The following is a 27,644-nucleotide window of genomic DNA, read 5'->3' as shown; positions in this document are numbered from 1 at the left end:
AGTCCTTATATGTTTACAAAAATCCTGGTATGTGTTTTAGGTTTTTAGCACCTTTGTATTTTGAATGTGAGTAAGGAGGGGAACAAAATCAAATACTTATGTTTCCTGAGGGCCTTGATCCATTAATTGTGCTCTTGATTTCAAGATTTAGACCGCCAACACAAGCACAACTATCATAATTTTCCTTTCAAAAAAGTGGGGTGAATATTGGAACTTAGCTTAAATGCTCTGAATGCTCCAGTAATGGCAAGTGACTGATTTTTGGGGTTTATTGTACTTTCCTATTTTTCATTTCACTTTTCATTTTCATTCTCAGATACTCATCAACACAATAATTACGGGAAATATATCAGGAGTCATCCATTTGGTTCCACTTGGTAGCCTTAAGTCTTTCTCTTCAGGACAGGATAATTGCAATAGTAATTCTAAGAAAAACTGTTGTTGAAAGTTATGGGGAAGGAGTCAGTGTGTAAGGAACAGGGACCAATGCCTAGTAGTGCAAGATTTATTAAAGTATGTCTGTTCTCTTAAGTTTTATCATAATAATAAGACCTAAGAATACCTGCTTGGTTTAAAGAGAAGGCAAAGCACTAGTCTTGTTACTCAGCAGTCTTGAGGATTAGATTCATGTGAATAGTACTAGTTTACGCATTTGTTTCAAACACAATGTTTATTTAGAAAAAGGCCTTTGAAACTTGAGGAGATTGAGATTCCAAAAAGATAAGCTTTTATGTCTTCATCTTGACCTTTCCCTAAATGATTTGAGAGGTATTTATAATAAATTTTACTTTTAGTCATTACTAGCCAGGCCTGTGGAGTACTTTGCTGAATACTGTATGAACATCAGTGAATGTGTCCATACACATGTGCTTCCCCCACATTTGAATCAGTGCTGCGATGTGCAAACCATTGTCCTCTGTACAAACAGAATTTGAAGCATAGTTGAGTGGAATGGTTTTCTAGAAAAATAGCCTATTTAAATCCAATTAGTGTATCTTTTTTTCCTGTGGTTATACAAGTATATTGCACTTTTACCTTAAACAATGCCTTGCACAAAGTGCTGTTGAGGTTTGATCACTCATAGTTCCTAAGCTCTACTAAGTGAACACTATTTATCATCCAGTGTTTTATTAATGTATGTGGTGTGGTAGATATACATGTTTCCTCCTTATAATGTAGAGGCCCAGTATTAGACAGTGAGAACAATGTATTACATTAAAGGTAAGGATAATCTGTTAAAAAGGCCCACTATATTATCCAAAGGAATTAGCTTTTGCTAGATTGCCAGTCAGCCAAGGTTTTACAAGAGTTATTGTCATTTTGATTTTCAGATGAGTCATTTGGTATATTGCCCCCAAAGGCACCTCATTATGATTCAGTGCACAGCATATAAAATTGCTAAGGCTTTCGGGGCTCCATAGAAAGCGAGTGGGGGCTGCGGTGGCTCAGCGTTGTGAAGCAGCAGCTTTATGCTTAATTGACACCTTTGATGTAGCCCTAAGACAGCACCTGCACCTCCCACTGCTGCTCTGAAGACGTCAGCCTTACGCAGAAAAGGCTTCTGCTTATGAATCCTGCATCGCATTCAGCTCACTCTGTGAGCAGCCCCAGCTATCCTTAACTAATCCCATTGCTTCTTGGTTTGGCTACAGCTTGGCTTAGTACAGAGCAGGAATTCTGCTGCTTGCTATTATCGGGTTAAACAGTAAGATTTTGTCCATGTTAGAACTCATAGAAGGTAAGTCAAATGCCTTGTTGATATCCTAGTATATAAATACTCTCCCAAGATTCAGAATCTGGGAATCTGATTGTTGATTCTTTTTTATCTCATGCTGACAAATGTTCACTGTGATATAACAGTTGCTTGTTTAAGAATATTTTTGTATATATGTGATAAACGCTTTGTAGCGTTTCATCTGTCTTCAGTGTGAATGTTACTGATAGCTTCTCTTGTGATTACTTTGTAGTAGAATTCTGTCCTCTGCTGGCATTGTTTAGTTAATTTAATGGTTAATGTCATACGCATGCAAAAGATGCTTCTAAAATGATAAGCACTTGACTAATATGAAGGAACTTAGTTATTGGAGAAAGTGATCCTTTGCTCCAAGTCAGACTTGATGTGTTACATCCAATTTGCCTCTAGAAAGCCATTCTGGGTTAGGTCTGAGGTGATGTTTGGGTGATGTTGGGTCAGATAGTATTGCAAAAGTCTCTTCAAATGAATGAGTGAGGAACAGCAAGCAGCTGATTTGTTCTTGCAAGCAGTACTGCTTTTTATTTTTGGTGAATAGCCAGAACTAAATGGAATGAAAAGGTTTACATATAGCAAGTTGCTGTTAAGGTTAACAGAGCACCTTGTTCCCCATCACTTTTAAGCACAGGAACAATACAGTTTAAGAAAACATGCTCATGTTCTTTGCCATTGACTGAACAGCCTTTTCAGGTTTGTTGATTATTTGCTTGCACTCTGTATAAAGATCAGCTTCATGAGCTAAAACTCTCGGTAAACAGTTCTTTTCTGAATTACCTTATTAAAATGTTCAGCAAAAGCACATTCATCTGTTTAACAACTAATTAAAAGAAATATGTTGATTTAACTACTTCTTTGCTTTTAATGATGCCTTATTTTTTTTTTTCCAATTCATTGTCCTTTTAGTGAATGGAACCCCTGGTAGCCAGCTTTCTACTCCCCGCTCCGGGAAGTCTCCAAGCCCATCTCCCACCAGCCCAGGAAGCCTAAGGAAACAGAGGGTAAGGAAATAAGGAAACTGATTTCTGAGCATGGCTGGGGAGAAACCAGCATAGCCATTATCCAATAGCCTTCTCCCCACTGTTTCTTGGTGTATAGTCATAGGGTGAAAGAGCCTGACAGCAGTCCCTGTTGTGTTTGTGCAACACTCTGAAGTGAAATACAACTGTTCTGTGTCTGTCAAAAACTTAAGTATGTTGGGAATTGGTTATCTTTGAATGGAAAAACAGGTGTATCTTTCTCCTTTTTTCAAAACTTTCTGTTGTTTTAGTTGCTTTTCCCAAATGTTTCACAACTGAAAAGACTGTCCACATTGTCAAAGATTTTTGTTTGTTTATTTGTTCCTAATTTGCCATGAGCACTCTGTCATGTGCAAAACCTACAAACAGCTTTGGTTTTGAAGCAAGGTGAAAGAACTGTGGAATTCAGCTGTGGATTAGCTGTGGTATCATAGCCTTGTGCAGGGAAGATACTATCAGTAGCAAGGCAGCATGAGACTTGTCAGTCACTTTGCAAGACGACAGTTGTTAGTAGCTCTAAGTTCCCCCTAGTTATCACACACAGAGGAATCTTCAATGTATCTTATGCATCCAGAATTAAGGTAGTGTCTGTTACTGCTGTAACCTTCTGACAAAATATTACCCATTCAACCCAAAAGGCTCCATGTGCTGATTTGATTAATTGTATCTGTTTAAAAGCAATGGGACAGATGTGTATGTATCTTCTCTTCTGCTATTTTCTAAACTGTGATCAGTTCACAATGAAAGCTTTCCTAAGGCAGTACTCTATCTCAGGCTTGTTTATAAACACAGTTTAAACACATGCTTTTTCTGCCTTTTCAGCTTTTAAATAAAGATGGAATTTGTGTCTCTCAAAGTAGGGGGATTATGTACAAAATTGGCAGCGCTTCACTTTAGGGACTGGTGCAGACCTGGTTTCCCAGATATCCAGATCAGCAATAGCTGTAGTATTGAACAACTCCCTTCTTGCCTGTGTACCCTTCTTTGTGTCTAGTGGCTACCAGGGACCTGAGGAGTTGTGTGTGCCCAAGTCTCACCTCAGGCTGGGATACAGTTTCTGATGTGGCTTGTTTAAAGATATGGCAGCTGACTGTGATCCTGTAATATGGAGATAGCCAGCCAGTGGCAGCTTGAAGCATCAGGGTAGTGTCATAGTTTTCATCATCTGGTACACAGATGATGTACAGTGAGTAAAGATGCAAGTTTCAGTTGGGCAAGCTGGTACTAAAATCTTCTTCAATGCAAATGTCTTCCACCCTTGTTTATTCTTAATCTCAAAGCTTATTAATGAATCATTAATAAGTCACTGAAGAGGGAACAAAGAGTCTTCCAAATGAATTATACATTGGTGATGTAAGGATGTCTGTTTAGGTGGATGATATCAGTGTATAGTTTATTTTCATTTGCTGTAAGTCTCTTCATTGATAACTTTTCTAAACTTCCTTCCTCACCACTTCATGCTTCTCTCCACACAGTGAAGAAATGTTTTTCTGTTAACATTTGTGGATAGATGAGTGGGATCTGTGTGGTCAGTATCATTAGGCAGAAGGGGATTTTGATTGCAGGTTTCTGACCTGAAAATGTGAAGAGGAGAGAAAATGAGCTGCTTCTTATCTCTGTTCCCTATATGGGAGCGTAACAGGATCACTGAGTGATAGAATTACGGATGCAAAGAGCTGTGTAGTGGTAATACAATCACATTGCTAACTGACCAGAAAATAACTACTGAAGTAAACTACAGGAGAGGTAAAATGTTGTTGCAGAGTTGAACTCTCTTCTCAGATATACAGATCCAGTCCCTGTGACCTTAGTAAGGGACCTTTCATGCTTGTCTGGCTTTATTTTTGACAGATGATTTCTTTTACCTGACAAAACATGGAATACTTTCATGTAAAAATAGATTGCAATCATGTAAAAATGCATTGCAATAATATTATTTAGGTTACAAAATCAACTGCACACATTCAGGGATGGAAACTTTACACTTGCTCTGAGAATTTATTTCAGCTCCTTGCATGTTTAACTTGTGAAGTGAATGAGCTGGAAGCTCAGTGTAAAAACATATGATTATGTTGTTAAAGGTCATAATGTGATTTCCAATGACTAAATCAGTTCTATGAGCAGGCATTAAACAATGTTTACTAATCTTAGTTTTCTTGTTAGCAGTATAAATAGTGTTCTTTTTGGATTTAGTACCATCTTTTGTATGCTGCCATTTAAATTTTATTTAAAGGATAGGTTATTTTATGTACCATGTTGTCATAAACCAAATTTGAACCCAAAGCATTTTACTTTGCCTTCAATGGCTTCAGCTACAGGGCTGACAATACAGATGCAGGAGAAGGTTTGTTCCCTGGAAGGTTGTTGAAAGTATTGGTATCATGTGATAGACCTACAAAGGAGGAGACTGATTGCAGTTGCAGGTGATGTCTGGGTTTCTAACTGCTCTGGGTTTCTCTTTTTACGTGGAATTTGAGGGAACTACTGTTTTACATCTGAAACATGATGCTAGGTCCTGAGAATGCCAGGTCAGCCCTGTAGCTGGGTTTTTCTCTGCCCCTCTCTGTGTGTGGCTGGAGGTAGAGGAGTACCTGTTCTCTCATGCTGTCAGGTCTGTGGGATGCCAGTGGTATGTGCTGGGTCTGGAAGGCAATAGAGAACATTAGCTCCTAGCATAGCCTGATTTCTCTTGATGTAACTGATCAATCAGCTCTTCAGCATCCCCATCTGAGTGCCTTGAGGGAGTAGTAGACTTGGTGTGTTAAAATGCTGAGGGATCTGGGCAGACTGCTGGTCTTTTTCCTAGGAAGTACAGGTGAGAGTACATCAAGGAGAGTACATCATGAATTCAGAGGCCCAAAAGCAAGGTACTTCCACAAACTGAGGAGTTTCACACTGTGAATAGTAAAGACCTGTAAAAATAGCAGAGGTGGTAGCATTTTACAAAGAAAATATTCCTTCTATTTATGGAGTGCATTAGGCAACTTAAAATAGGGATCAGTCATCTTACTTACTGACATTTCATCACCCGCCTTTTTAGAAATATTAATTCTGGTCTTTGATGGCAGACTTTGCATCGATGTAAAATAAGCCAAACATATTGATGTGGTACATACTCATATAATCCTCTTGATAAAATTTTGCACCCTCAAAAGCCAAAACATAAAAAGCTGAAGTTTTATCCTTTCTCACTTGCATATGTATGTGGCTGAGTTGATTCCAGAAATCTAGAAATCAGTGAAAGTTATATTTTTGTCATCTTGGGCAAAATTCAATCTATATTTGAGGAAAGTGAGATTTGAAGGATGAATTTAATGGGTTTAATAAAAGGATTAGAAGGATTAGAAAGGGATAATTTATCAGCTGAACGAGCTAACTATCAACCAATTATCCACTTATTTTAACTTGTATTTTAACTTGCAGACTGTGTACTATAGTTACGCTTTCTTGTAGTTTAATTACGCTTTTCTATTTATTCTTAAATGGGAAACCAAGATTCATGTTTTTAAATTGTTATGTACTTAATTGTGTATTTCCACATCTGAAATCAAGGTTTATAGTAGCTGAAGTAGAGAATTACTGAACATGCATATAGTCCCTGCCACAGCAGAGTACAATTAATGAAGAAGACTAAGAAAATGTGACATTGCAATTATAACAATAAATTCACATAAGCACAACTCCCATATTTTCATTAATTAACCTTTGTAATAGTTTATGAGCTTACTTTCCCACTGTCCTGTAATCAAAGTTGACACATTCTGTATTTTACACTCTATTTTATGTAGCTTACCATTATTTTAAATTATTTTTTCCGCTTCCCCAGCGACTAAAAACAGTGGAGCAATAAAGAAACTAGATTTAAAATACCTTGTGACTAATCAGACAAAGAAGTTGAATACTGTATGTACAGGGATTTTTTTAGTTGTATATGGCCAAGAAATCTTATTAATTCACCAAATTTTTTCTTTTTATTAATCTATACAAAATAATTCATATATTATCCTCATATTTTCCAGTTATGCAGCTCTTTGGCTAATAATAGGCAAGGAAAATTATTGCAGAAAGGCAAAAAAGTTTCAAGTATTTAAAATTATGTGAAAAAGCAGAAAGTATAATCCTGAAATCTTGTGCATGCTTTTGCTTTAAAAACAACCATCGAGTTATTAAAATAAATACAAAAAGATTCCCTAAATATTAAAAATAAGTTATCACAAACACCTTTTTAGCAAGTTCTGAATGCATATATTTTTTTATATTCAGAGGAGTGAGCAGTCACCTGGAAGATACTATTGAAAAGCTTGGAGTGTTACCCTCTCTAAGAAAAACAAAGATTTTTTTTGATACTGTGTATTAGAAATTCCTAAATTATATATGCTCAAAAGCAACGTTAATAGTTAACTAGCTTGTTAGTATTCACAATGAGATGGTCATGTCTGTTTAAAATTCTTCTTTTGTCTAGATTGTTTGCAACAAAATAGAAATGTATTTAAGGTCTGATTTTCACTCTGGCACTCTTAATGTGTCCGCCTTATGTACACATGCCCATTGGCAGAATATGTGCAGAATAAGCATTCTAGAGAATGAAAAAGCTCTTTAAGGGGCTTAAATCCCCTTTATGTCACACATGCAAGTGAAACAGAAACCTGCATAAGATTATTGAGATCCTTGTAAATTTGAGATTTGTGAAGCATTCATTTTAGGTAGTCCTTGTTTTATCGTATAACTTTTAGATCTGTTTAAGTTTTTTATTGTCTTAGTTATCTTCCTGTGACAAACCCAAAAGCCCCAAAGCAAGGTTAATGCTAAAGCTGACTCCATCAGCCTTCCTGGTCTCACATGTTCGTGTATTTTGTCTTGTAGTTGTCCTGTTGCATTTTGTAAACATACTTAAAGTATTGCTCAAAACACCTTAAACCTATCAGAGCTTGACTATGAGGTGTGCTGGGAACCTGCCTGCTCAGCACCCCTCTAAACCATCAGTTACGCTTAGTTCACTTTAAAAAGAAAGTAGCATGTCCTCTACTGCTTCTCTTTGCTGAACTTTCTTTCATTCGGTGCTATTGTGTATTGTGGTGAGGACTGCTTTGTTGTGTAGGTTGGACAGGGCAATGTGTCATCCCCTAACACCCCTGGCATTTGGGGATTATCTGATCCATCAGAGGATACTTGGAGTGGGTGTTGAAAAAATGAAATGGATCTGTACACTCAGAAGCTCCCTTGCTGTCATGAGATGGTTGCTTGACTACCATCAGGGAGAGCCAGTGATGGGGGGATTTTACATGCTGTCTTTTTACACACACACACAGACACAGAAGAACTGTGGCAGAGAGATATCATTGTCAGTACAATCCAGGTAATGGTGATACTCAGTATCAGCATTCTGGGGCTCAAATGTTGCTGGATCCATGCTACATATAGTGGCTGGCAGATTTTGATTACCTAAGGTAAGCACTGACTTTCCTACTGCTGTTTACAAAACAGCAAAAAGGGAAATATATTCCATTTCAGATGAAATTCATATTGCCAAGTTTCCAAACAATTAGGAGACTCTTCAGGACAGGAGATTGTTATTTGCAATGGTGTTTAATAGGAAAGATTCAAAGAAAACAATAATTGCCTCTTAGAATATATTGTACATTGAAACTCCAGCTTTGTTGTTTGTTGATTAAGAATAATTATATGACATTAAAAAAAATATGAGTGTATAGGATTTGTGTATGTTATGTTAAACAATATCTTCTGGTCCACAGTAACAAAAGAAAACATAAGACAGTTGCAGTGCAACAAATCAAACACAATAAACAAATCTATACTGCGCTTCATCTTACAGGACCTGTATCGCCCACTCTCTTCGGATGATATGGATTCAGTAGGAGACTCAGTGTAAAAGAGAAAATGGAACAATGTTTATGGTTTGTGATTTGGTGAAGGTTTAACATTTTTTAAGAAAATAGCTGCTAATTTACAGTAATAGTGAATCGCACAAAAGAGTTTTGCATATTTGATATCAAAAACGTGGGGCCAAATTAATTCTAGTCTGTGGGGGTATTTTTGGCTTTACCACTGCATTTTAATGCAAGAATTTGTAATGAATGAGCCATTGAATATGTCCATCAAATGCAAACCAGCATTGTGCACACTTAAAGGAACAAAGATTGGATAAGGTGAACATAACGCACAAATCCATAGTGGGCACAATTTTGAATAGAACTCTTTTTATCATCTAAGGTACTGATTATATGTTCCGTTTTTACCATAGGTATCTTTATTCATGTTGGCATGAGCAGTTAATGAGTACCTTGATTTTACCCACGAATAGGTAAAACGCAGAAAAGAAAAAACCTGCCATATTAAACTGCTTGCACCATGCTATCTGAGCCCAACACGCACATTTGGAACACTGTAAGTTTAGTCTTTTTACCTAAAGGAAAATGAAAAAATCCTGTTTGGTCACAGAACAAAAAGTAAATGCTTTCAAAGCAGTATTCAAATTGTCGTTCACTGCATTACCATCTGATGACAGTAAACTGAAGGGTGTTCACGGTCGACATGAATGTTTTACCTGGCCAGAGCTGTTAATACTGACCATCTGCATGTTGCAAGTAAAAATAGAAAAGTTTCTAAACAGGGAAATGTGGGGGCCTGCTGTCTACCAGCGTCACCTGACACGCCTTTTGGAGAAACACATTTTGCCTGAAAAACTAGTGATTATTTTCACTTATGTCAAGGACAGGAACATGATTTTTTAATTTGCTGTAATAAGGCATTTTATGCATTTGAAAACAAAAGCCTACAGAAATCATGGTACTGTATATCATCCTCCTATTGACCTAATTTCTCTGTTTTCGTTGTTTCTGGAGGTGATCATTTTGTACATCATGAATATGCAAAACTCCTTTAGCGTTAAAGTAGGTCACGCATTATAACCAGTTGCTTAACAAATATCTACTAATTTTATTTGTTTTCTGCTGCTTTATTGTGAGAATCTTAGTCTGCTTTAATTTATGTAATAGCAGTATTTCCCGTCTTATATTGCTTTAAAATTTATCTGTTCTATTTAAGCCCATAGTGTAGTGATCAGACACTTTTGCTGTCCTATACCTTTCTTTTCAGTATCTCAAATACTAATGATTTAAGAATGAGAAATTAGTGTGATTCTGTTCGTCAACAAACATCTATAGAGATTATATTTTTTGAGCTGCTTAGTTATGATTTAATATATTTTGAAAGTGGGAAAATTTACTTAATAGCAGAAAGTGTTTAGCTGCCACATGCCAACTTTAAATGCAGAAAAATAACTACTTTATACTGATTTGTCCATAATAAAATTCAGCAGCTAGAAAATGTTGGTGTGTAATGTTATGGCGTCACTGTATCAATATCATTTTCTTGATGGAGGATATTTGCAAAAAGAATTAAAAAGAGCAGCAGAATACAAAGCTTACCTTCTTTGTTTTGAATACATGGTTCCAGCATCATGTGGAGGAAAAAGCATTGATCTGGCAGGTTTGATGAAGCAGTTTGGTCATTCTCTTTTGAAACGCACGTTTTACCATTCCTGCTTCAGACTTCAGATCTAAAACAGTCCACCCCTGATCCTAAGGCTGTCCTGTTCTACTGAACACGTTGGCAGCTGTGAAGTTACTTGCATTCTTGTCTCTTGTGAGGGAATGTCTTTGTAAAATGTTTTAATTAATCCAAGTTAATGCAAATTATGTAAAAGTGCATTGGGATCAGTTTCCAAAAATTCAGATAACTCCACCAAACTGAACAAAATGTTACTGGCATTTTAAAAATAGATTTTTTCCTGCAAAGAAAATGAGTTCCAGGAATTTTACTTTTCCTCCCTTCTCCAATATAGGCTGCTGCTGCTTGAAACAGTTTATTAGAAGTGTTTGTTCTGTGCAAGGACCACAGATTGCCAGCAAACCTGAATCCCATAGCTTTGAGTAGCTGTGGAAAAGAAAAATGAACCTTGTATCAGTAATTGTTATCATAGTGAGTTCTCCATCAAGACTATTTCAAGGATTATCCTAGTCCATAACATTTAATCATTACAACATATGACTTGTATTAAGGGACTATTTAGGGGCAATATGTATCATTATTATTTCATTTAAGAAATGAAAGTCCCTTAGAGTTTGGAAAGGTACACCGTTCATAGACTTTCAGATCCCTTTTGAGTGGAATGCAATTCCTATTATACATGGGCAGAAATGAAATGTTTCTTTTGAGTGAGACCAGAAGGTTTCAGTTTATGGGCGAAACAAATTGTATTTCTTGATGCTGTAGTTCTGTTTGCAACAGCACAGGTTTTAGTATGTGCCTAGATTTCATAGACTTCATTAAGCAACTTTATAGTGTTTGAACCTCTTATGTTCTCTGTATGCTGCATTATTGTGCCTACTTTAAGGTGATTATGATGTAGCTAGAGAGTCTTGTATAGATTGTGAATGCTTTGCTTCCCCTTGAGCTTTATGAATACTTGTGATTTCCTTAATGCTTTCTGCAACTTTCTAGGGTTTTTTTTAATGTCTTTTCTTCTTGTTTTATGCAACAAAAGAGTTCACATGTGAAGCACAGAATGTGTATGTTTGTATTTATACACACATACGCACACAATGGCTTTGAAGTCCCTACACAGTTATGTCACGTTTAAACAAATATATGGGGAAATATATTGATGGAAGGATGTTCATCTGGTGGGATTTGCTGTAGTGCTTTTAAAGCCACTGGAGCTGCGCTGATCTGTGCTTGCTGAGCAGCTCCCCCAAGGAAGTCTGTACAACTGTAAGTCTCATGTACAAAACAAGGGCTAAGTTCTACTCAGTTTGAAGTTAGTGGCAAAACCACAGTCGACTCCAAGTTGGGAAGGATAGGACCTTATGCACAAATATATCTAGACAGACAAAACATTAATCCTAAATTTGAAATGATATTATTTTGACATGTTCAGACTTTTGTCTCCTCTTGAATTGCACTGTTCTGCAGTGCATTAACTCACGCAATATTAGAAGAAATCTTTAACGTTATCCAATGTGAAAAATGCTTTCCAATTTGTAAAATAATTCAGCAGCAGCACATTATATTTAGTTGTTTCTCTCTTTAAACCATTTTCACAGGGCATATATGCTTGCAAAATGAAAATTCTGGAGCATTAATATTGTGGCTATAAATGTGTGTTATGAGAAAGGATACACAATGTTAAACAGCCTTGAAGAACACCTGGGTTGAGATTGTGTGGCATAGCAATTGAAATAAATAATAGTGTTTGCTTTTACAGTTTCATACTTCACACTGAGATATGAACTTTATAAAGTGCAGTATGTTACAAAAATGGGCTCTAACTGTAAGTGTTAAAATGAAATAACAGTAACAGTAAAAAACTCTGTCATCGGGGTTTGAACCAAGTTTACTGTTTTGTCAAAAATAGTAGAGCAATTAATAATGAGAAAATCTTAATGGTGCTAAATTACCTTGTCACTTGAATACTTAGATTAATGCCTATGCTTTTTCTTGCGTCCAATTACAATGGCTACAAGGTTGGTCTTTATTTAATCTTCACTTTCAGTTTATCTGTTAGTGACGGGATATCTAGCTATGAGTGACCAATAGAAAAATGACCTTAAGTCATGCAGCCAACAGCAGCTTTGTATGCAGGGCAAAGCAAGCAAGTGGTTGTCATGCTCTTTGGAAAGGCGTGTGCTACCCTGCAGTAACCACTCTCTTCTGAAAGCAGGGCTTACCCAGCAGAGCAGAGGCTGTTCTGAGCCATGTTTGCTGTTGTAACACCTTTCAGCTGGCTTGGTTTGCCTCTTTGCACCTCGCACCTGATACCAGACTGGCCTAGTGCCCTAACTCCCAGTGGAAGGCAATGGGTATGTAGATACATGCGTTGTGTACGCACACCGTAGCGAAGGGTTAAAAACACACAAAGTGCACGCATACATATTTGTATGCATTTTAGTGTCTGTATTTGTGCATGTTGATTATATTCAAATTTGCTTAAATTAACCCTCAGCAGTGAAGTATGAGAAGAGCTGTACTGTATTCAGCGTGTACTTGTTGTCTGATGTTATATGAGGTAATTAGTTTGTGGTTTGCCCTGCAATACAGTGTTTTGGAATTTGGATTCTAGTGAAAGAGGAGCTAACGATGTTTGTGCTAAGGCCTCTTCATTTTGTTAGTTGCACTATGATATTGTAAATATTGGCACATTTACAGCATAAGTTTTAAGATTTTACAAAGTTACGCATACAATTATTTTTTTTAAAGAAAAGTGCTTGGATATTTGCTTTTTAAAATATGCCATTTTTGTATTAATGTGATGCAGGAAACCAAAAAGAAAGCTGTTGATTTATCAGCAAAATAATGTAAAACTTGCAAAAATACATGCCGATGAATGTTTTATTTCCTATAATCAGATGAAGAAAATCACCTTCATTTTTGTGCCATTGTTTCATCATACTGTGTTGTACTTGTGTTTCATATTTGACCATGTCATCCTGGTTGCAATTTGTTGTTTTGCTAGTTTTAACGTTACTGTAGATTACTGTAAGCTATGTAATAAAGATACTTAAAAAAATACACACTGTTCAGTGAGTTTGTTTTGGAAATGTGATTAACAGGCTTGAAAAAAACATTTGCAGTTGGTATTGCTCATTCATTTTTGATCAGCATTGCCCATCTTACAGTTCACTTAATATAAGCATATGGGATTCATGCATCTTAATGGGTTTCTTTAAATAGTAGATGCATTTGGTGCCTTTTAAAATAATTAACTCTTGGCAATAGTGTGTAGATGCAAAAGATCATTCAAGGAAGAGTTTAGTTTCTAACAGATCTTTTGGAGATGGTAAATAAACCTGCCTTGAATTGCTTATGGGTAAGTTTGTATGCACGAGAGGACAGATTTGAAGTATGAAGTGGGAAATCAGTAGACTATCCAAAGCAAGGTACCAGCTCCCTGCTGATAAGTCAGCCACAGCAGCGCTCCTCTTAAGTATTAGGAGAATATGCCTGTGAAAAGCTAAGAGTTCTGAAACCTACCCACAGTGTTTTAAAATAAGTACTTTGTGTTCTTTATATGTCTTTTCACTCTTTAAAAACACATATTTATAGCCTAATTTTATTTTTTGTTTGATGTGGACAGGCGAAGAGAGACGTTACGATTTCTGACACATCATCTGCCAGTCTGATCCTTCAGCTGATGTTCACTCTCCTGGGGGCACCTGTGGGCCTGATAAAAGTTCTAGTTTTGAAACCATTTTAGTTGCTAGTAAATAGATCTGCCTGAAAAAGGTATATAGACATAGAAAGGAAATAGTACTATAGAAATGAGAAAGAGTAGAAACAAAAATAACTGAGATTTCTCTCTCTAGCAAGTATATAGCTAAGAATACCAGGAGAGCTTTTAAAATACAGCTCAAGGAGATTAAAAGTAAAAGTGGTGATTGTGCTGTGCCCTGAATTAGGTGGAAGAAATAAGAACCGCCTTTGATGGACTTTCAATTCTTATTCTGTAGTTGAGTGGAAAACTTTACCTAGACATAACTTTAGAAAAGGAAAAAGGAAACCTTCACTGCACATGTAACTTTTTATGTTAACTGCAGCATGCATACAGTAATGACAGGTCAGCTTCCGATACCATGAATCTGATACTTTTTGGTTTTTTAGATCATCAATCTTTTCTGGAGGATGCCAAAGGTTGAGGGAGCCTACAGTCTGAATTATGGCTCAGCTTTGGAAGCAGCTGTTAGGTGCTAGTGGAGGTTACATTAAAGTTTGCTGTTAAATACGATGTAGGAAACTACGTTGGTCTTTCAGAATTGCCTGTTACAGAAATCAAATGAGTGCATAAGCAGTTGATGCTGCAGCTTAATAAGAGGGTTCTAGTAAAACAGTTTCTGCTTTAAAATTTAACTTCAGTCTGTCAGCTCCATTTCCTTGCAAACCTTCCCATTTATCCCTCTGTCTCAAAGAGGGAAACCAACACAAGTTCCTGAGTGACACACACCAAATTATTCCTTGTGTCATTTAAATTTATCTCATCTCCAAACTGTGTAAATCCTGAATTGCATAAATGAAGAACAAAAAAACCCCAGACAATTTCCAATGTAGGGCTTCTCTTCAGTGTCTAACAAGACAGCAGGGTGTGGAACTGTGGACAAGTTGCAGGTCTGTGTACATTTATTGTTTCTTTCCAGATGAAGCAGTTTACGAATACATTTGGATCTTACGTGTCAGTTTAGTATGGTCTCCAAATCTGAAAAGAAAATAATTGCATCATTCCTCTTTCTATACATTGAATTCTATTGGCTTCCATTCTTTCAGCAAGATGATTGTGGATTTGATGTTTTCCCATGAAGTAGTTTTTTGCCAACTCTGTGCTATTTACATGAAAACTTTTTCCCCACGTCTCAGCTGGCTGAGCCAAAAAGTGATTAAACAAAAGAAAATGAAAAACATTTTTGGCTGGATAGAGTTGAGAGAGGAAGTTTCAGTGTAACCCTTCACTTCTCTCTGAATTGAATAATAAATGAGTTTGTCTTCTTAAAAGTTGCATCAAAATTTATTCTTTTATTGTTTCAAACTAGTTGTCCTCTATTTCTTGTTCTCTGGGTGTGTACTATTTTGTTGTATTGAATCACTTATTTTTTGCTTAACACTGTTACATATTACAGGAATTTTTTTGAATCTTTCAAAGTGCTTCCAAGCCAATACCTGCACTGGATTGTTGTCTTTATTTTAGCATTAACCATGCCGATCTTTAGGCTAAGGAACTGACCATGTCAGTAATTCACAACAGCTACCTTGCAAATAGTTTTTATAACCTGTCTGAACACTAGTATGGGCTCCAAAAGAGGTGAGCATGGTTGCTTAAATGTTTAGCTATGTTTTCAATGCTATTTATCCTTGCTGAGTTGAGCTTTATCTTAAGACATTACTAACACACATAGCTTTTTGTATGATTTTTAAATTCTGTATAATTATTTGGAATAGGGAAAATCTTAGGAGGCATTATTTAAAGACATTAATAATTTCCTTATCCTGACCCTCCGTCCTGATCTTACAGTTTGTTTACTAATTTTAATCTTTGCTTCATTAAGCCTGTTTCTGAAAGAGCAGAACTCTACATGAGATCCAAACTTTGTGTTAACACCTGTGTGCATTTCTGTTACTCACATTTCATCCAGATGCTTCCTCCATGCTAGGAAAATACAAAGGAATCTATTGTTGAGACTTTGTAGACTCCATATGCACTAATAAAGGTTTTGAGAGTTTTGGAAAACATGATGCAGTGTTTGGGGTTTAAGATTCAGGAATCTGAATTGCATTAACAAACTTCCTAGTCATACTTGTTTAAGTTTCTTTTCGTTATTGCTGATACTGGCAGTCCACAAAAATAATTCCCGCTGTTTAGATGTAGTGGGATTTTAAGACTAATTTAGGACAAAGGTGAGTATGGGGAGAGAGAAATTACAGTAATATTTATTTGGCTGCCTTTTTTTTCTTGGATTTAGCACAGTTTCCACTGAGATACAAACTATTTACAAAACAGTTGCTAAATAAATCTCCCCGTGAGACATGAATGAAACTCTATAGCGCTAACGTTTCCATTCACATCAATGAGATGTGTGGTTTGCTGGCCATCTGTTATATAAGCCTGAATAGGATCTGAAGTCCTTACACCAAAGACCTGATTTTTTTATGCCATCGCTTTTATGGAGGTGTGCCATAAAAATGGCCATGTGCTGGCAACCTGTGCAACTGGACCCCTTTAAATCTGCGTAAAAGTGATGACATTTCAAGCACCTCAGCATCTCTTAAAGTTAAGACAACTAATTGCATTAAAGTCTGTGTGTTGAAGAGACTATAGTCTTGCTTAGAGTTTATTTTCCCCCCTCCCCATCTGCAATATCCCTGATGGGGTCCACAGCTGTGAGAGCAACAGTGTGCATGACAGACTGCCTCAGGACTGGCAAGCCAACTGGAAGGAACACCGAGACCCACAAGGATTGCTGGACCCAGAGGGCTTTCAGCTTGTGAGAATAACAAGCCAATTAAGGTCTAAATAAACGGATTGTCCTTCTAGCTGACATAAAAGATAAATAAATAAATGCCTGAGTGTTGTTCCAGAGGATTGAATAAAGACAAAAATATTTGAGTCGTGTTTACCTAGTAACATCTCTTTAATTGTGAAAGGAGGCCTGTCAGCATCATTGGTGAATATATGCAAATGCACAGTCCCTGATTTATTTTTAATCTGTTGTTTTAATAGGAGAGGCTCGTGGGGTTTAAGTCATTTTAAAGTGCTAAGAGTTTTTAAAATCTCAGTATTTATTTTTAGCAAATGTCTTCTTAACTACTGCATCCTTGACGCTGGTCAGTTTGACTTCTGCTCAGAAGCTGATGCTTCACACACAGATCTCGCTGGAGGATCTGTATGCTTTGCAGACCTATGGTACAGTATATGCTACTAATGCATCCTTTTAGTTCTTCAGTTGTGGATATCATCTTAGCCTTCCTATCTCTATGTAGTGCCAATAAGAAGTAGGGGCACTTAAAAAATGAATCTCATATTGATTTTCTTGATTGGTTTTGTTTTCTTTAAATTTTCTATGGGTCACTTTTTTTTCTAGCTTATTTAACTACACATAGGCTAAATAAGTATTTAGAGAGCTGTACCTAAGACAGTTATTTAGGAGTGAATTAGATTTCAGTGTCTGTAGGCCGTTAAGGCTATTTGGATTTAAAGTGAAGCATTTGCTAAAGTGCTTTGCTGAAATGGGCCCTTAAAGGAGTCTAATTCTGGAAGGATTGAGCAGTCACAGTTGTCAGCTAAACCTCATCTTGAGAGTCTTTGAGAAATTAGATTGCAAAACAGAAATTTGAGTCTCTCTAGGCACCCATTCTGAGAAGATGTGGCCACCAAGTTGGGTCTCGATTTTCATGTCTCACATTCTCACAAATGAGAACAATGGGTGCGAGACTCCATAAAGAGACCATCAGCCTGCTGAAGAAAGCAGCAGGGGCGTATAGTCAGCAGTTGTAACCCAACATCTGCTGGGAAGGGAAATCTCACTATTTAAAATGAAAAAAGACCCAAAACTAATAAAGTAGTTGTTTGGTAATCTGTTGAAAGTCCATCACCAACCTTTTTGGGTTGTACCTCTTCAATGTTGTAAAGATTCGTTCCTGATCATATATGTAACAAATATTAAACATTTAAATAGCAATTCCTTGAAGAAAATACTGTGGAGTGGGAAAAGAAGTAAGAAATTGGATGCTGGCTGTAGGAGAGCAAACAGATGCAGCAGAATGGAGAAACATGTTTGTCCTGCTTATTTTACAACCTGGAGTGTAAAGGAAACAATTTTCTCATTACAAGTGTATAAAAATAGGCTTTGAGAGTGACTTCTCCAGGCATGAAAACTCCTAGCGTTTTCCTGTTACCTTGATCCTCATCTGCTCGTTTGTTCAAAAATGAACCAGAGGTAAGTTTCTACTGAGGTGTTGCGCAGCGGTTAGCACAGGAGTAGCATATACATAAACACATCCTAATTGTGAAACAAAGACAGCAATATCTTAGGGAACTGCATACAATCACTCAGCACTCTCTTCTGTGTTCAAGAAGCAGCAAAAGTAGACTGAAAACTGATTAATGCAGTTTTCAAAAGCTCAAAAGAAATGCTTGGATGGATGAAAAGAATGAGCTGGGGTTAATGAAAAGAAAATAAGGGCAAAGAATCTCTTGGTAGATGAGATGTGCAAGCTCTCAGGATTATTTAGTGAAAAATAGGCCAAGTTCAGCCTTTGTCTAAGTCATCTGACCCTAGTCTATTGTGGGAGAAATTAAAAGTTAGTCTCTCCAAATGAGCTCAGCATACTGGCTGGCTTTTAACTCTGCTATCTGCCTTCTCTCTGTCTCTGTGCTCTGCAGAAATCCCAACTGCCACATCGTTAGTTGTTGACTGTGCTCTGCAGTGGCAGAGAGATCATTCCAAAGAAGCTGCATTAAATTTGTAACCCGGATTGGCCATCTTGCAGGCACAGATAAGGAACTGATGTTAACTACATGCAGCAGTACAGCCTGCAATTTATTTAATGTATAGATTGAAGGAGGTAATTAAATACTACAGCAGTTTGTAACCTTTCAGCATGCAAAGTATGTGAACCCTAGGTAGAAAGCTTTAGTTTTGGAAATCCTCTGAATGCTTCTCACCTATGTTGCAACATGAGGGCCTGAGGAAATGCTCAGTTTTGCTGTAAGTTTAAAGCGCCAGTGTTACCTTTGGAGCTGCTTCTGGTTTCCTTTGAAGATGGGAGAATCCTGAAGATGTGTTATCGTTATACAGCACGGGATAAAAATTTTGGATGAAGTCCAGTCTATCTCACGTCGATGTAGTTTCATCCATCCAGATGCCTGGTGAAGCAGTCTTTCTAGTACATGCCTAGATTCCATACATAACTCATAAGATGTTGATGGGTGCTTTGGAAGGCTTCCCTAGTGATGCCTGCTATACTTTGGCATCCAAGCTGTGTGGCTATGAGTCTCTTTCTAGAGACTGTAGAGGTACCACCCTGCCCCCATTAACTGTCTAGGCAAATGCAGACGCTTGCTGTACAAGTACTTAAAACCATGATACAGGCTTGTGCCTCAAGAAAGGTATACCCATTCAAATGCTTCTCCAAAACACCAAATGTTATTCACTCTGACTTTTTATTTTCTCTACACACCACCATAATTATTTCTGCCTTCTAGAACCCAGACAGGGAGGATTTCACCAGAAGGAGGTTTACATAAGTGAGGAATTCTGCCCATGACAAAGCCAATTTAAAACAGGCATTCCTGCTTCCTGTGTCTGTTGGATTAATGCTGTCGCTGAGAAAACAGTCATCTCCTGCCTGCAGAGGGCATACAGCTCCTCAGTTTTTCCACCCAAAATGTGTGTGGAATAGGGAGAAGTTAATGTGCTGCACACAGAAGCATTGCTGCACACTGCTGCACACCATGGATATGGGGTATCTCCATGTACACAGAGATACCAAGAATGCAATTTCAGTGGAAAAATTGGAATCTTCCCAAGCATCCACATACCCCTCCACCAAATTGATACTTTACACAGGGAACACTGAAGCCTCTCCGGGACATGTGTCCGCAAAAAAACATGCTGCGGGTACTCGTACTCCTTAAAAATCATCTGTTTTCATTTGTGTCTCTCCATTTCCAGAGCTCCCAGCACAGTGGCTCCTCTACATCATTAGCATCCACCAAAGTCTGCAGCTCTATGGATGAAAATGATGGACCTGCAGAAGGTAACATTTGAAGGCTGACATTTCAAAGCAGACAATGTAGTGATAACAGCAGCTGTGTAGGAAATGAGTCATTCTTCCTGCTAGGGAAGGTGGGAGCATTGCAGGCTGGATGACTGTCTGGGAAGTAGCTCATCAGTCTTAGCAAATCAGTTAGATTCACTCTCAATCAGATTTAACCTGGACATCACTGTTCAGAGGTGATTCTGTGCCAGGATACTCAAGATACTAGTTCTGCAGGTGGTGTGGCGCTGACTAGATTGTTTCAGTAAATTTTTATCTCATCTGTCATGGAAATAAAGAACATACTGCAGCCCTTGGTCTTTACTCAGGTGTGATTGGTCTCACCCTGTACTGAGGCTTTGAGAAAGTTGGCTAAGAGATTGTGTCTGCTCAAATACTGCCAGTTCACACACATTTATACATCAGTGTGTGTGTATGTTCCCATCTGACAGTAACTGTTCCTGCTGCCTGTGAATTCAGACAAACCCCAGCCTCCTTGCGTCACAACGTTCACTTTTAATACTAAACTGGAACAAAGGACAGAAAAATACACAGTCAAAAGCACTATCTTAAAAATGTGTGAGTTCAAGTCACGTTTCTGAGAGGCCTTTTTTTTATGTTATGTTATTTATATAGTAGTTTGTATCAGCTGCAGTTTACAGGCAGCTTTTAGAAGCATGTTAGGTATTTGTAACACGCTATTTCAGATACATTTAAAAATAATGGTACATGAATGAGCACTAAACCACATGAAACTACAAACTTTTCTGATGCTTAGACACTGTAATGCGATTTTACCTAGACATCTGGTGCCCAGGTTGCTTGCGAGGTAGTATTATTGAGAACATTTGTGTAAAAACTAAATATTTAATATTGGGGGAGGGGAAGAACTAGCACTTAGCACATGAAGAGTTTTATGGATGTCTCAGTTTACAGGATGTAATAAAATAAGTGCTTGAGTGTTGGACTTCTTTGGTACATATATTTAATCATGCTGTGTCAAGGAGTTCCAGCCCTTTTTGGAGGCTGATCTGCGCTTGTGCAGATCACAGAGGTTTTCATAATTAAAAAAATACAGTTTTGGTTTTGTCCTGGGGGCTTATTGCAATGGGAATGGTAAACTATGTAACACTCAAATGGTGGTATGTTTGAGCCCCCAGAAGTCTTATTTTTCATTATTCTATCTGTGTGAAACCTGTTGAGTATATACAATGTCAGCAGCATGGTTTCACTGTACAGTAAGTGAGATACTGATTCTGAATGGTTTCCAGGCTCTTAAACCATAGACTTAAAATGCATGTTATGTGCAACATCTGTGTTTCCTTCACTAACAATAAAAATGTACTAATGATTCTTTCAGAAGTGTTGGAAGAAGGTTTCCAGGTTCCAGCATCAATAGCGGAGCGATATAAAGTTGGAAGGACTATAGGAGATGGAAATTTTGCTATTGTGAAGGAGTGTATAGAAAGGTAAGGAGGATAATATGGTTATTACTGTAAAAATAATTATAACTGTCATGGTTTTTCTAGATCATGTGTTTATTTTAGAAGATAGGATGTGTAATAAGGTAATGTCTCAATGCCAGATGGAAAAACTAGACTGATGCCCTTTCATATGAAAAAAAGAATGAGTCCAAGGGACAATCTATGAATTTATTTCTTTGTAGTTTTTCTGTGATGGTTCTTTTCTGCTGCATTCTGCATGATTTTACTAGTTCTTTGTGTTAACTCTTGTTGTGCTGAAAAAACATCGTTTCTCGCAGCATATATGCAGACATTGGTTTGCTCTATTAGAGAATCTTAAGGGTTGGAAGGGACCTCAAGAGATCATCTAGTCCAACCCCCCTGCCAGAGCAGGACCACTTAGAGTAGGTCACACAGGAACTTGTCCAGGTGGGTTTATAATGTCTCAAGAAAAGGAGACTCCACAACCCATCTGGGCAGCTTGTTCCAGTGCTCTCTCACCCTCACAGTGAAGTTTTTCCTTACGTTTCTTTGGAACCTCTTATGTTCCAGCTTGTACCCATTGCCCCTAGTCCATCACTGAGAACAGCCTGGCTCCATCCTCCTGACACTCACACTTGTAAACATTAGGTACTTGTAAACATTAATGAGACCACCCCTCAGTCTCCTCCAAGCCCCAGCTCCCAGTCTTTCATCAGAAGGGAGATTCTCCACTCCCTTCCTCATCTTGGTGGCCCTAGCATCTCCCTGTCCTTCTTGAACTGAAGGGCACAGAACTGGACACAATATTCGAGATGTGGTCTCATGAGGGCAGAGTAGAGGGGGAGGAGGACTTCCCTCAACCTACTGCCCACAGCCCTTCTAATACACCCCAGGATGCCATTGGCCTTCTTGGCCTCAATAATAGACCAATGAAACATTTCACATATAGAAGCATTCTGTAAAGATATCAGGAGGTTCTGTGTGGGCTGTGTAGTGGTGGTGGTCAATGCAAAGAGCTAACTTTGGATCCATCTATTCTGATATCTGACACCGAGGAGTAACCTTTTCCATGCTTAAATGGGCATCTATCTCTTGCATGCTTGTTTGTTTAAGACTGATTTTAGACATCCATTCCATATTAGAGAAGTCACAAGTCACCTCAAATGTCACTGTTGCTGAAAGTACCCTTGTTGACTAGCTCAGGTGTTGGTTCCAAATGTGGTCAGGTAGGACATGAGCCAGGTCTGAACTGGCTCTACCTGACATTGAGAGTGTTAAAATAGGTACAAAGACAGAAATGTTCCCAGCACAACTGCAGGTCTCTTCTGGTGGTATTGTTAAAAATAGGAGAATATGGGATAAAAAACACAGATGGTACCTGTATGTGAAATGATTGGTTCATGTTAGATAGTAGCAGCGCAGAGAAAGCAAAAAGCTGCCAGAGCTAGAGATGTCCAAAAGAACAGTAGACACATCAAAGTCTGATACAGAAATTTCACAAGTGAAGTTTTGTATCCCCTACTAGATGGGAGACTTACAGAAGATTGTAACCTCACCTTTGGACTCAAAGGTAGAACTTTTACTCTTTAACCTGTAAGTAAGAATGTGATATTGACCCTAGAGAGTAAGTCAAGATTAGATCTCATGGCAGATGATGATAAATTAGCTTGGCTGGTTTTCAACTAGTGTCTCTCTGGAAAAAGACAAGTCCTGCTCTGCATCTGAAAGAGTCTGGCAAGTCAGAGTCCATGAAGACAGCTGTTAGGGAAATGGGGAAGAGCAGATTTTGTATCAACTGAGAGTGTGCATGTGGGACTTGGCCAAAGCTCTTGTGAGGCCTTTTGAGCTCTGTCAAGGTGAGTGAGTTCATGGTGGAGCTGGTCATCCGGAGGGCGATGGCTGTTCAGATCAAACCCTGGTGTCTGAACACTAAACCGGAGAATATGGAAACCTAAGGAAGCAAAGCAAGACAATATGAAGGCAAGAAAGTGCTATAAAACCCCCTGGGGGGGGCATGACTGATGAAGAGCATGGGTGAATACCTATAACTAAGAGGAAAAGACAAGCTAAAATAACATGCTTAGTGAGTGAGAGAAACAGATTACAAGGCAAGATTTAAAAGTTTGAGGTTTTGATACAGTATCATTCAGCTGAAAATGCCAATTGTGCTGAGAGGCAGTTCAAATGTGCTAGTGAGCATTTTACAACTCTTTCTCAACCTGAGAGAAAAGACATGTATAAAATTAAGTGCAGGTCTCACCACATCTAAATATAATACCAACTACAATATCCTTGAGAGCTTAAATGAAAACAGTTTCCTGTCCTCTCGTCTATCCCACTGGTCCTAGAAGTATCCAGTAGCACAGTGTATCTAGTGAATACATTCAAATAGATGATTACTCAAATAGATGATACACTTAAATAGATGATTACTCAGATATTCCCAGATAGATATTCTTATGGTCTCTGAGCTATACCATTCCATAGATCCCATTTGTATCAGAGAGTTACTACTTTGGGAGAGCTTGAAAATTGGAGTAGAGTTATTTCTGTTAGTTTCCACTTTTGAAGCTGTATACCCTTGCCATCAGAAGTGTGGAAGGAGAAATTAAAGGCTCAGAGGGTAAATTAAAGCCAGGAAAACCTCTTCAAAAACATTCTTCACAGTCTTTCTAAGCAAAAAACACCTAACTTCAAAGTCTGATAAGTCCATCATTCGCAGAGCCAGAATTGATGGGGTGATACTTGGGACAGAAGACTTTTCCACTTTCTTCTGACATACAATTCCTGTGTGAATTAGACTTCAAAGGAATAGCACCTTGAGGTGTTAAGCAAGGAAAAACTGATGTGGTTACACATCTTCACTGATCACTTGGATACTTCTTCTCCATAGCTGTGGAGGCCAGCCCGTGTGCACTGGTTAGCTGCTCTGACACTTCACGTGCATTCACAGGCATCCTCCAACAATGAACAGTCCACATAGAGATCAAAAAACATCTTCAGAATTCTAAAGAACTTCTAAATCCCGTTCTGGACATCTATGAGCACACAAGCACACACACAAATACGTTTAACCCACACACAAAAATAATATAGATTTTTGTCTCCAGTGCAATGGAAATCTCCATGAACTTCACAGAGGGTTAAACCACCCAGGGAACATGGCAGAGAGCCCCATTATGAACTAGAGGCCTAACTCTGTGTCCTGCAGTAGTACTATGAGTCCAGACGTACCCAGCCATAATGTGTTTCTTACTTTGTGTGGCACCTTTTCATTGTTTGGGTTGAGTGAGAGGTGATATGCCCATTTCACTGCCAGTTTCTGGCATGGCCATGCATATTTTTTTGGCAGCTGTGTAAGTTGCAGTGCTGCTGACAGCCTGTGGTTCTGCAGCTTTTTATAGGAAAGGATTTGCATTATCTGAGCTTTAATTTTCTTTTTACCAAAACAAAGAGCAGTCAGAGTTGTCATCTGCTCGTTACGTATCTGCTCCATCATATGCACAATTTGTCCTGCGGTGTTTTTATATGTGTTCATTTTTAACTTTCAGATACTTCCAAATTCTGACATTTCCTCACTAGCTCAGGTTTCCCAGTGTTTTGGAGTACATGGAGTCTCCCATGGCCAACAAAAACCATCAATTTCCTTTCTCATGACAGAAAGGAAGCATTCATAGGGCAACCAAGCAGCTTGAAAGAGATGCCTATTGAAAGAGGACAAGTTTTGTCTGAGTTTGAACCCCAGACATCTTAATTTCTAATATTCCTTCTCCTCCTTCCTTTCATTCCCTAAAAATAGTATCAATGTCTCTACCTGTCCCCTCACTGAGCTGGGACTGTAACCAAAAAAGCAGCAGCAGCAGGAAGGGGCACCCTACCTGGAGTGCAGCCCATTTCTCAGGACTGTTGCATTAAACCCCTTTGGGGGGCAGTTTTTAATTTTTCTTTGCTTAAGTCTTGAGCAGCCATGCAGTACTTTCTTTCCAAGTCATAAACATCATCATCCAATGCGTTTTCTTTGCCCAGTGTTTTAATTGATGTCTTAATACAGACCATCTTTGTTCCCTGCTGACCTGGGAACTGAAACAGAATTAACATTTTCTTGTGTTTTTTTTTTCTTTTTTATTGAAGTCCTCGTTTTCCCTTAGAAATGGTACATCATTGCCAGAGGAGTTTTCCATGTTTAAATATGGCAAAGAAAATGCTCAGTCATTTTCCTAGTGCAGTGCTTTCAGTTTCTGACTCACTTTGCAAGTGCTGTATGACTGACTGCACACTTTTAGGCACATTCATAGAACCATAGAATGGTAGCATTGGAAGGGACCTCTAGAGATCATCTAGTCCAACCCCCTGCTCAAGCAGGTCCTGCTAGATCAGGTCACTCAGGAATACATCCAGGGAGGTTTTGAACACCTTCAGAACCTGCAGTACATTTCTCTATTAAACTTGTTTTGTAGCCATTTAGTGTATCAGTTTAACTATGTTTTGCTAAATGAAGAATGAAAAAAAAAATCACCCCATATGCTTTAGAGGGATTTTTTTTCTTCATTTATTAAACAAACATATGCCTAAGGGCAATATAGTAGACTTTTGTAAATTGGTTACACTTTATTACAAAATGAAAGTGTTTCAGTAAGAGCATTTTTCTTATGTTGGCCATTCTCCATTTAACTTTATAGTGAAACTAGAGCTTGTGAATGGAACTTCTTGTATTCATCCTTAGAGCCATCTTTTGGTTTTGTAACTTGATTAAGAAATGGAAGTTGATGCTGTTAACTTGTCTACAAGCTTATTTTTCTAAGTTAGTGTTCTGTACGGTAAATATCTGTATATATGGTAGTGATACACATTATATGTTATCAAAAGAAAAACACTTAAAAGAAAATGTTTCCTTGTCCTGAACTAATTCTCTGTAGTTTCTTCCTGTCTCCAGAACATTTTGTGTTGTGTCCTATAAACGTCATATTTAACTCTGCTAAATGTTATATACTTAGTGCACACATAAATCTTTATTCCAAGGACTGACTTTTTTATTGTAGCAGTTGTGAGTGCAGATATGCAAACAAATGGCTTCTGATTTTAAGTAAAATATAAATGCATTTTCTGTAGCTTGTCATTTTTTTAACAGAAAACAATACTTTTTAGTTTTTAAAATATTTGGATCTGTAAATACTATCTAATATTTTTACACAAAGCTGCCGAAGAAACAACAAATACCACTACAAAAAGAAAAAAATCAAGTGATTTTAATTTGAAAACACTGAAATGTCTTCATTTTTAAGAAAAAATGCTTAAAGCTCTTTCCTCAGGCACATGTGTTCAACAAATTTGGCTCAAGTTCACATTTTCAGTCAAATCCAGGCTTAGTTTCTTGGCAAAACAAATACTTGAATAGAATTCTTGTCCAGACCTACTGTGCTCAAATGACAAATATAAACTCAACTGAGAAAATATCCAATGTGTTTTAACATGCATTTTTTTCTGCTCGCTTTCCTCAGATCAACTGGTAGAGAATATGCTCTGAAAATAATCAAAAAAAGTAAATGTAGAGGAAAAGTAAGTACAAAAAAATTATTATGAGACCAAGAAATTAATTTTTTTCCAAAAAAATGTTTTGTAGCTGATTGGTTTGAGAAGCTGTTGATATTTGTCTTATTACTTGTGTTAACATTTTAGTGGTTGAAGCCTTTGCCTGTGCCGTGGAGGCCCTTGGAGGATCAGTATAATAGACTGCAATGTGCCTTTCTAGATGCATGTGCTGATTCTCCAGTTTGTTCGTTGTGTGTGAGAACTCCCCCCCCTAACTTTCATCATTCAAAGTGTTTATAGAAATATGTTTCTGTTATAGAAAACAGAAAAATAATACCAATAATTATAACAACACTGGTCACTATGTCTAAAGCAGTATGCAAAGTCAATCAGGTTGATGTCCGTTTTATATCAAGTGACTATTAGCTTTTGAAACCTGTAACAAGATTCTCTCAGAAGATGCCATCACATTTTTAAATCAAAAGATTCTTCATCAGAAAAAAAAATTAGAAGCTTCCATATCTAACCTTTTCCTGCATTAGAAACAGATCTTTTCCTCCATTTCTTTTTCTGTGTTCT

General features: G+C 37.7%; 1 protein-coding gene across 2 annotated transcripts in view; it reads left to right on the top strand.

Moving 5' to 3' along the window:
* Window positions 1-27,644, top strand: part of DCLK1 (doublecortin like kinase 1) — a 253,678-nt gene that overhangs the window by 186,983 nt on the left and 39,051 nt on the right. The window contains exons 6-9 of one of the 2 annotated variants that reach the window (XM_062020438.1): window positions 2,657-2,751; window positions 20,007-20,091; window positions 21,452-21,560; window positions 27,035-27,092. In XM_062020438.1, coding sequence (XP_061876422.1) covers window positions 2,657-2,751; window positions 20,007-20,091; window positions 21,452-21,560; window positions 27,035-27,092 — 347 coding nt within the window. Of the gene's footprint in view, window positions 1-2,656; window positions 2,752-8,602; window positions 8,835-20,006; window positions 20,092-21,451; window positions 21,561-27,034; window positions 27,093-27,644 lie in introns of those variants that run through there. The other variant, XM_062020439.1, reaches the window with a different exon arrangement.

This window comes from Colius striatus, chromosome 1 (genome assembly GCF_028858725.1).
Source record: "Colius striatus isolate bColStr4 chromosome 1, bColStr4.1.hap1, whole genome shotgun sequence".
Lineage (NCBI taxonomy): Eukaryota > Metazoa > Chordata > Aves > Coliiformes > Coliidae > Colius > Colius striatus.
Note: the sequence above shows the minus strand (reverse complement) of the source record. Positions and strands in the feature narration are given on the sequence as shown.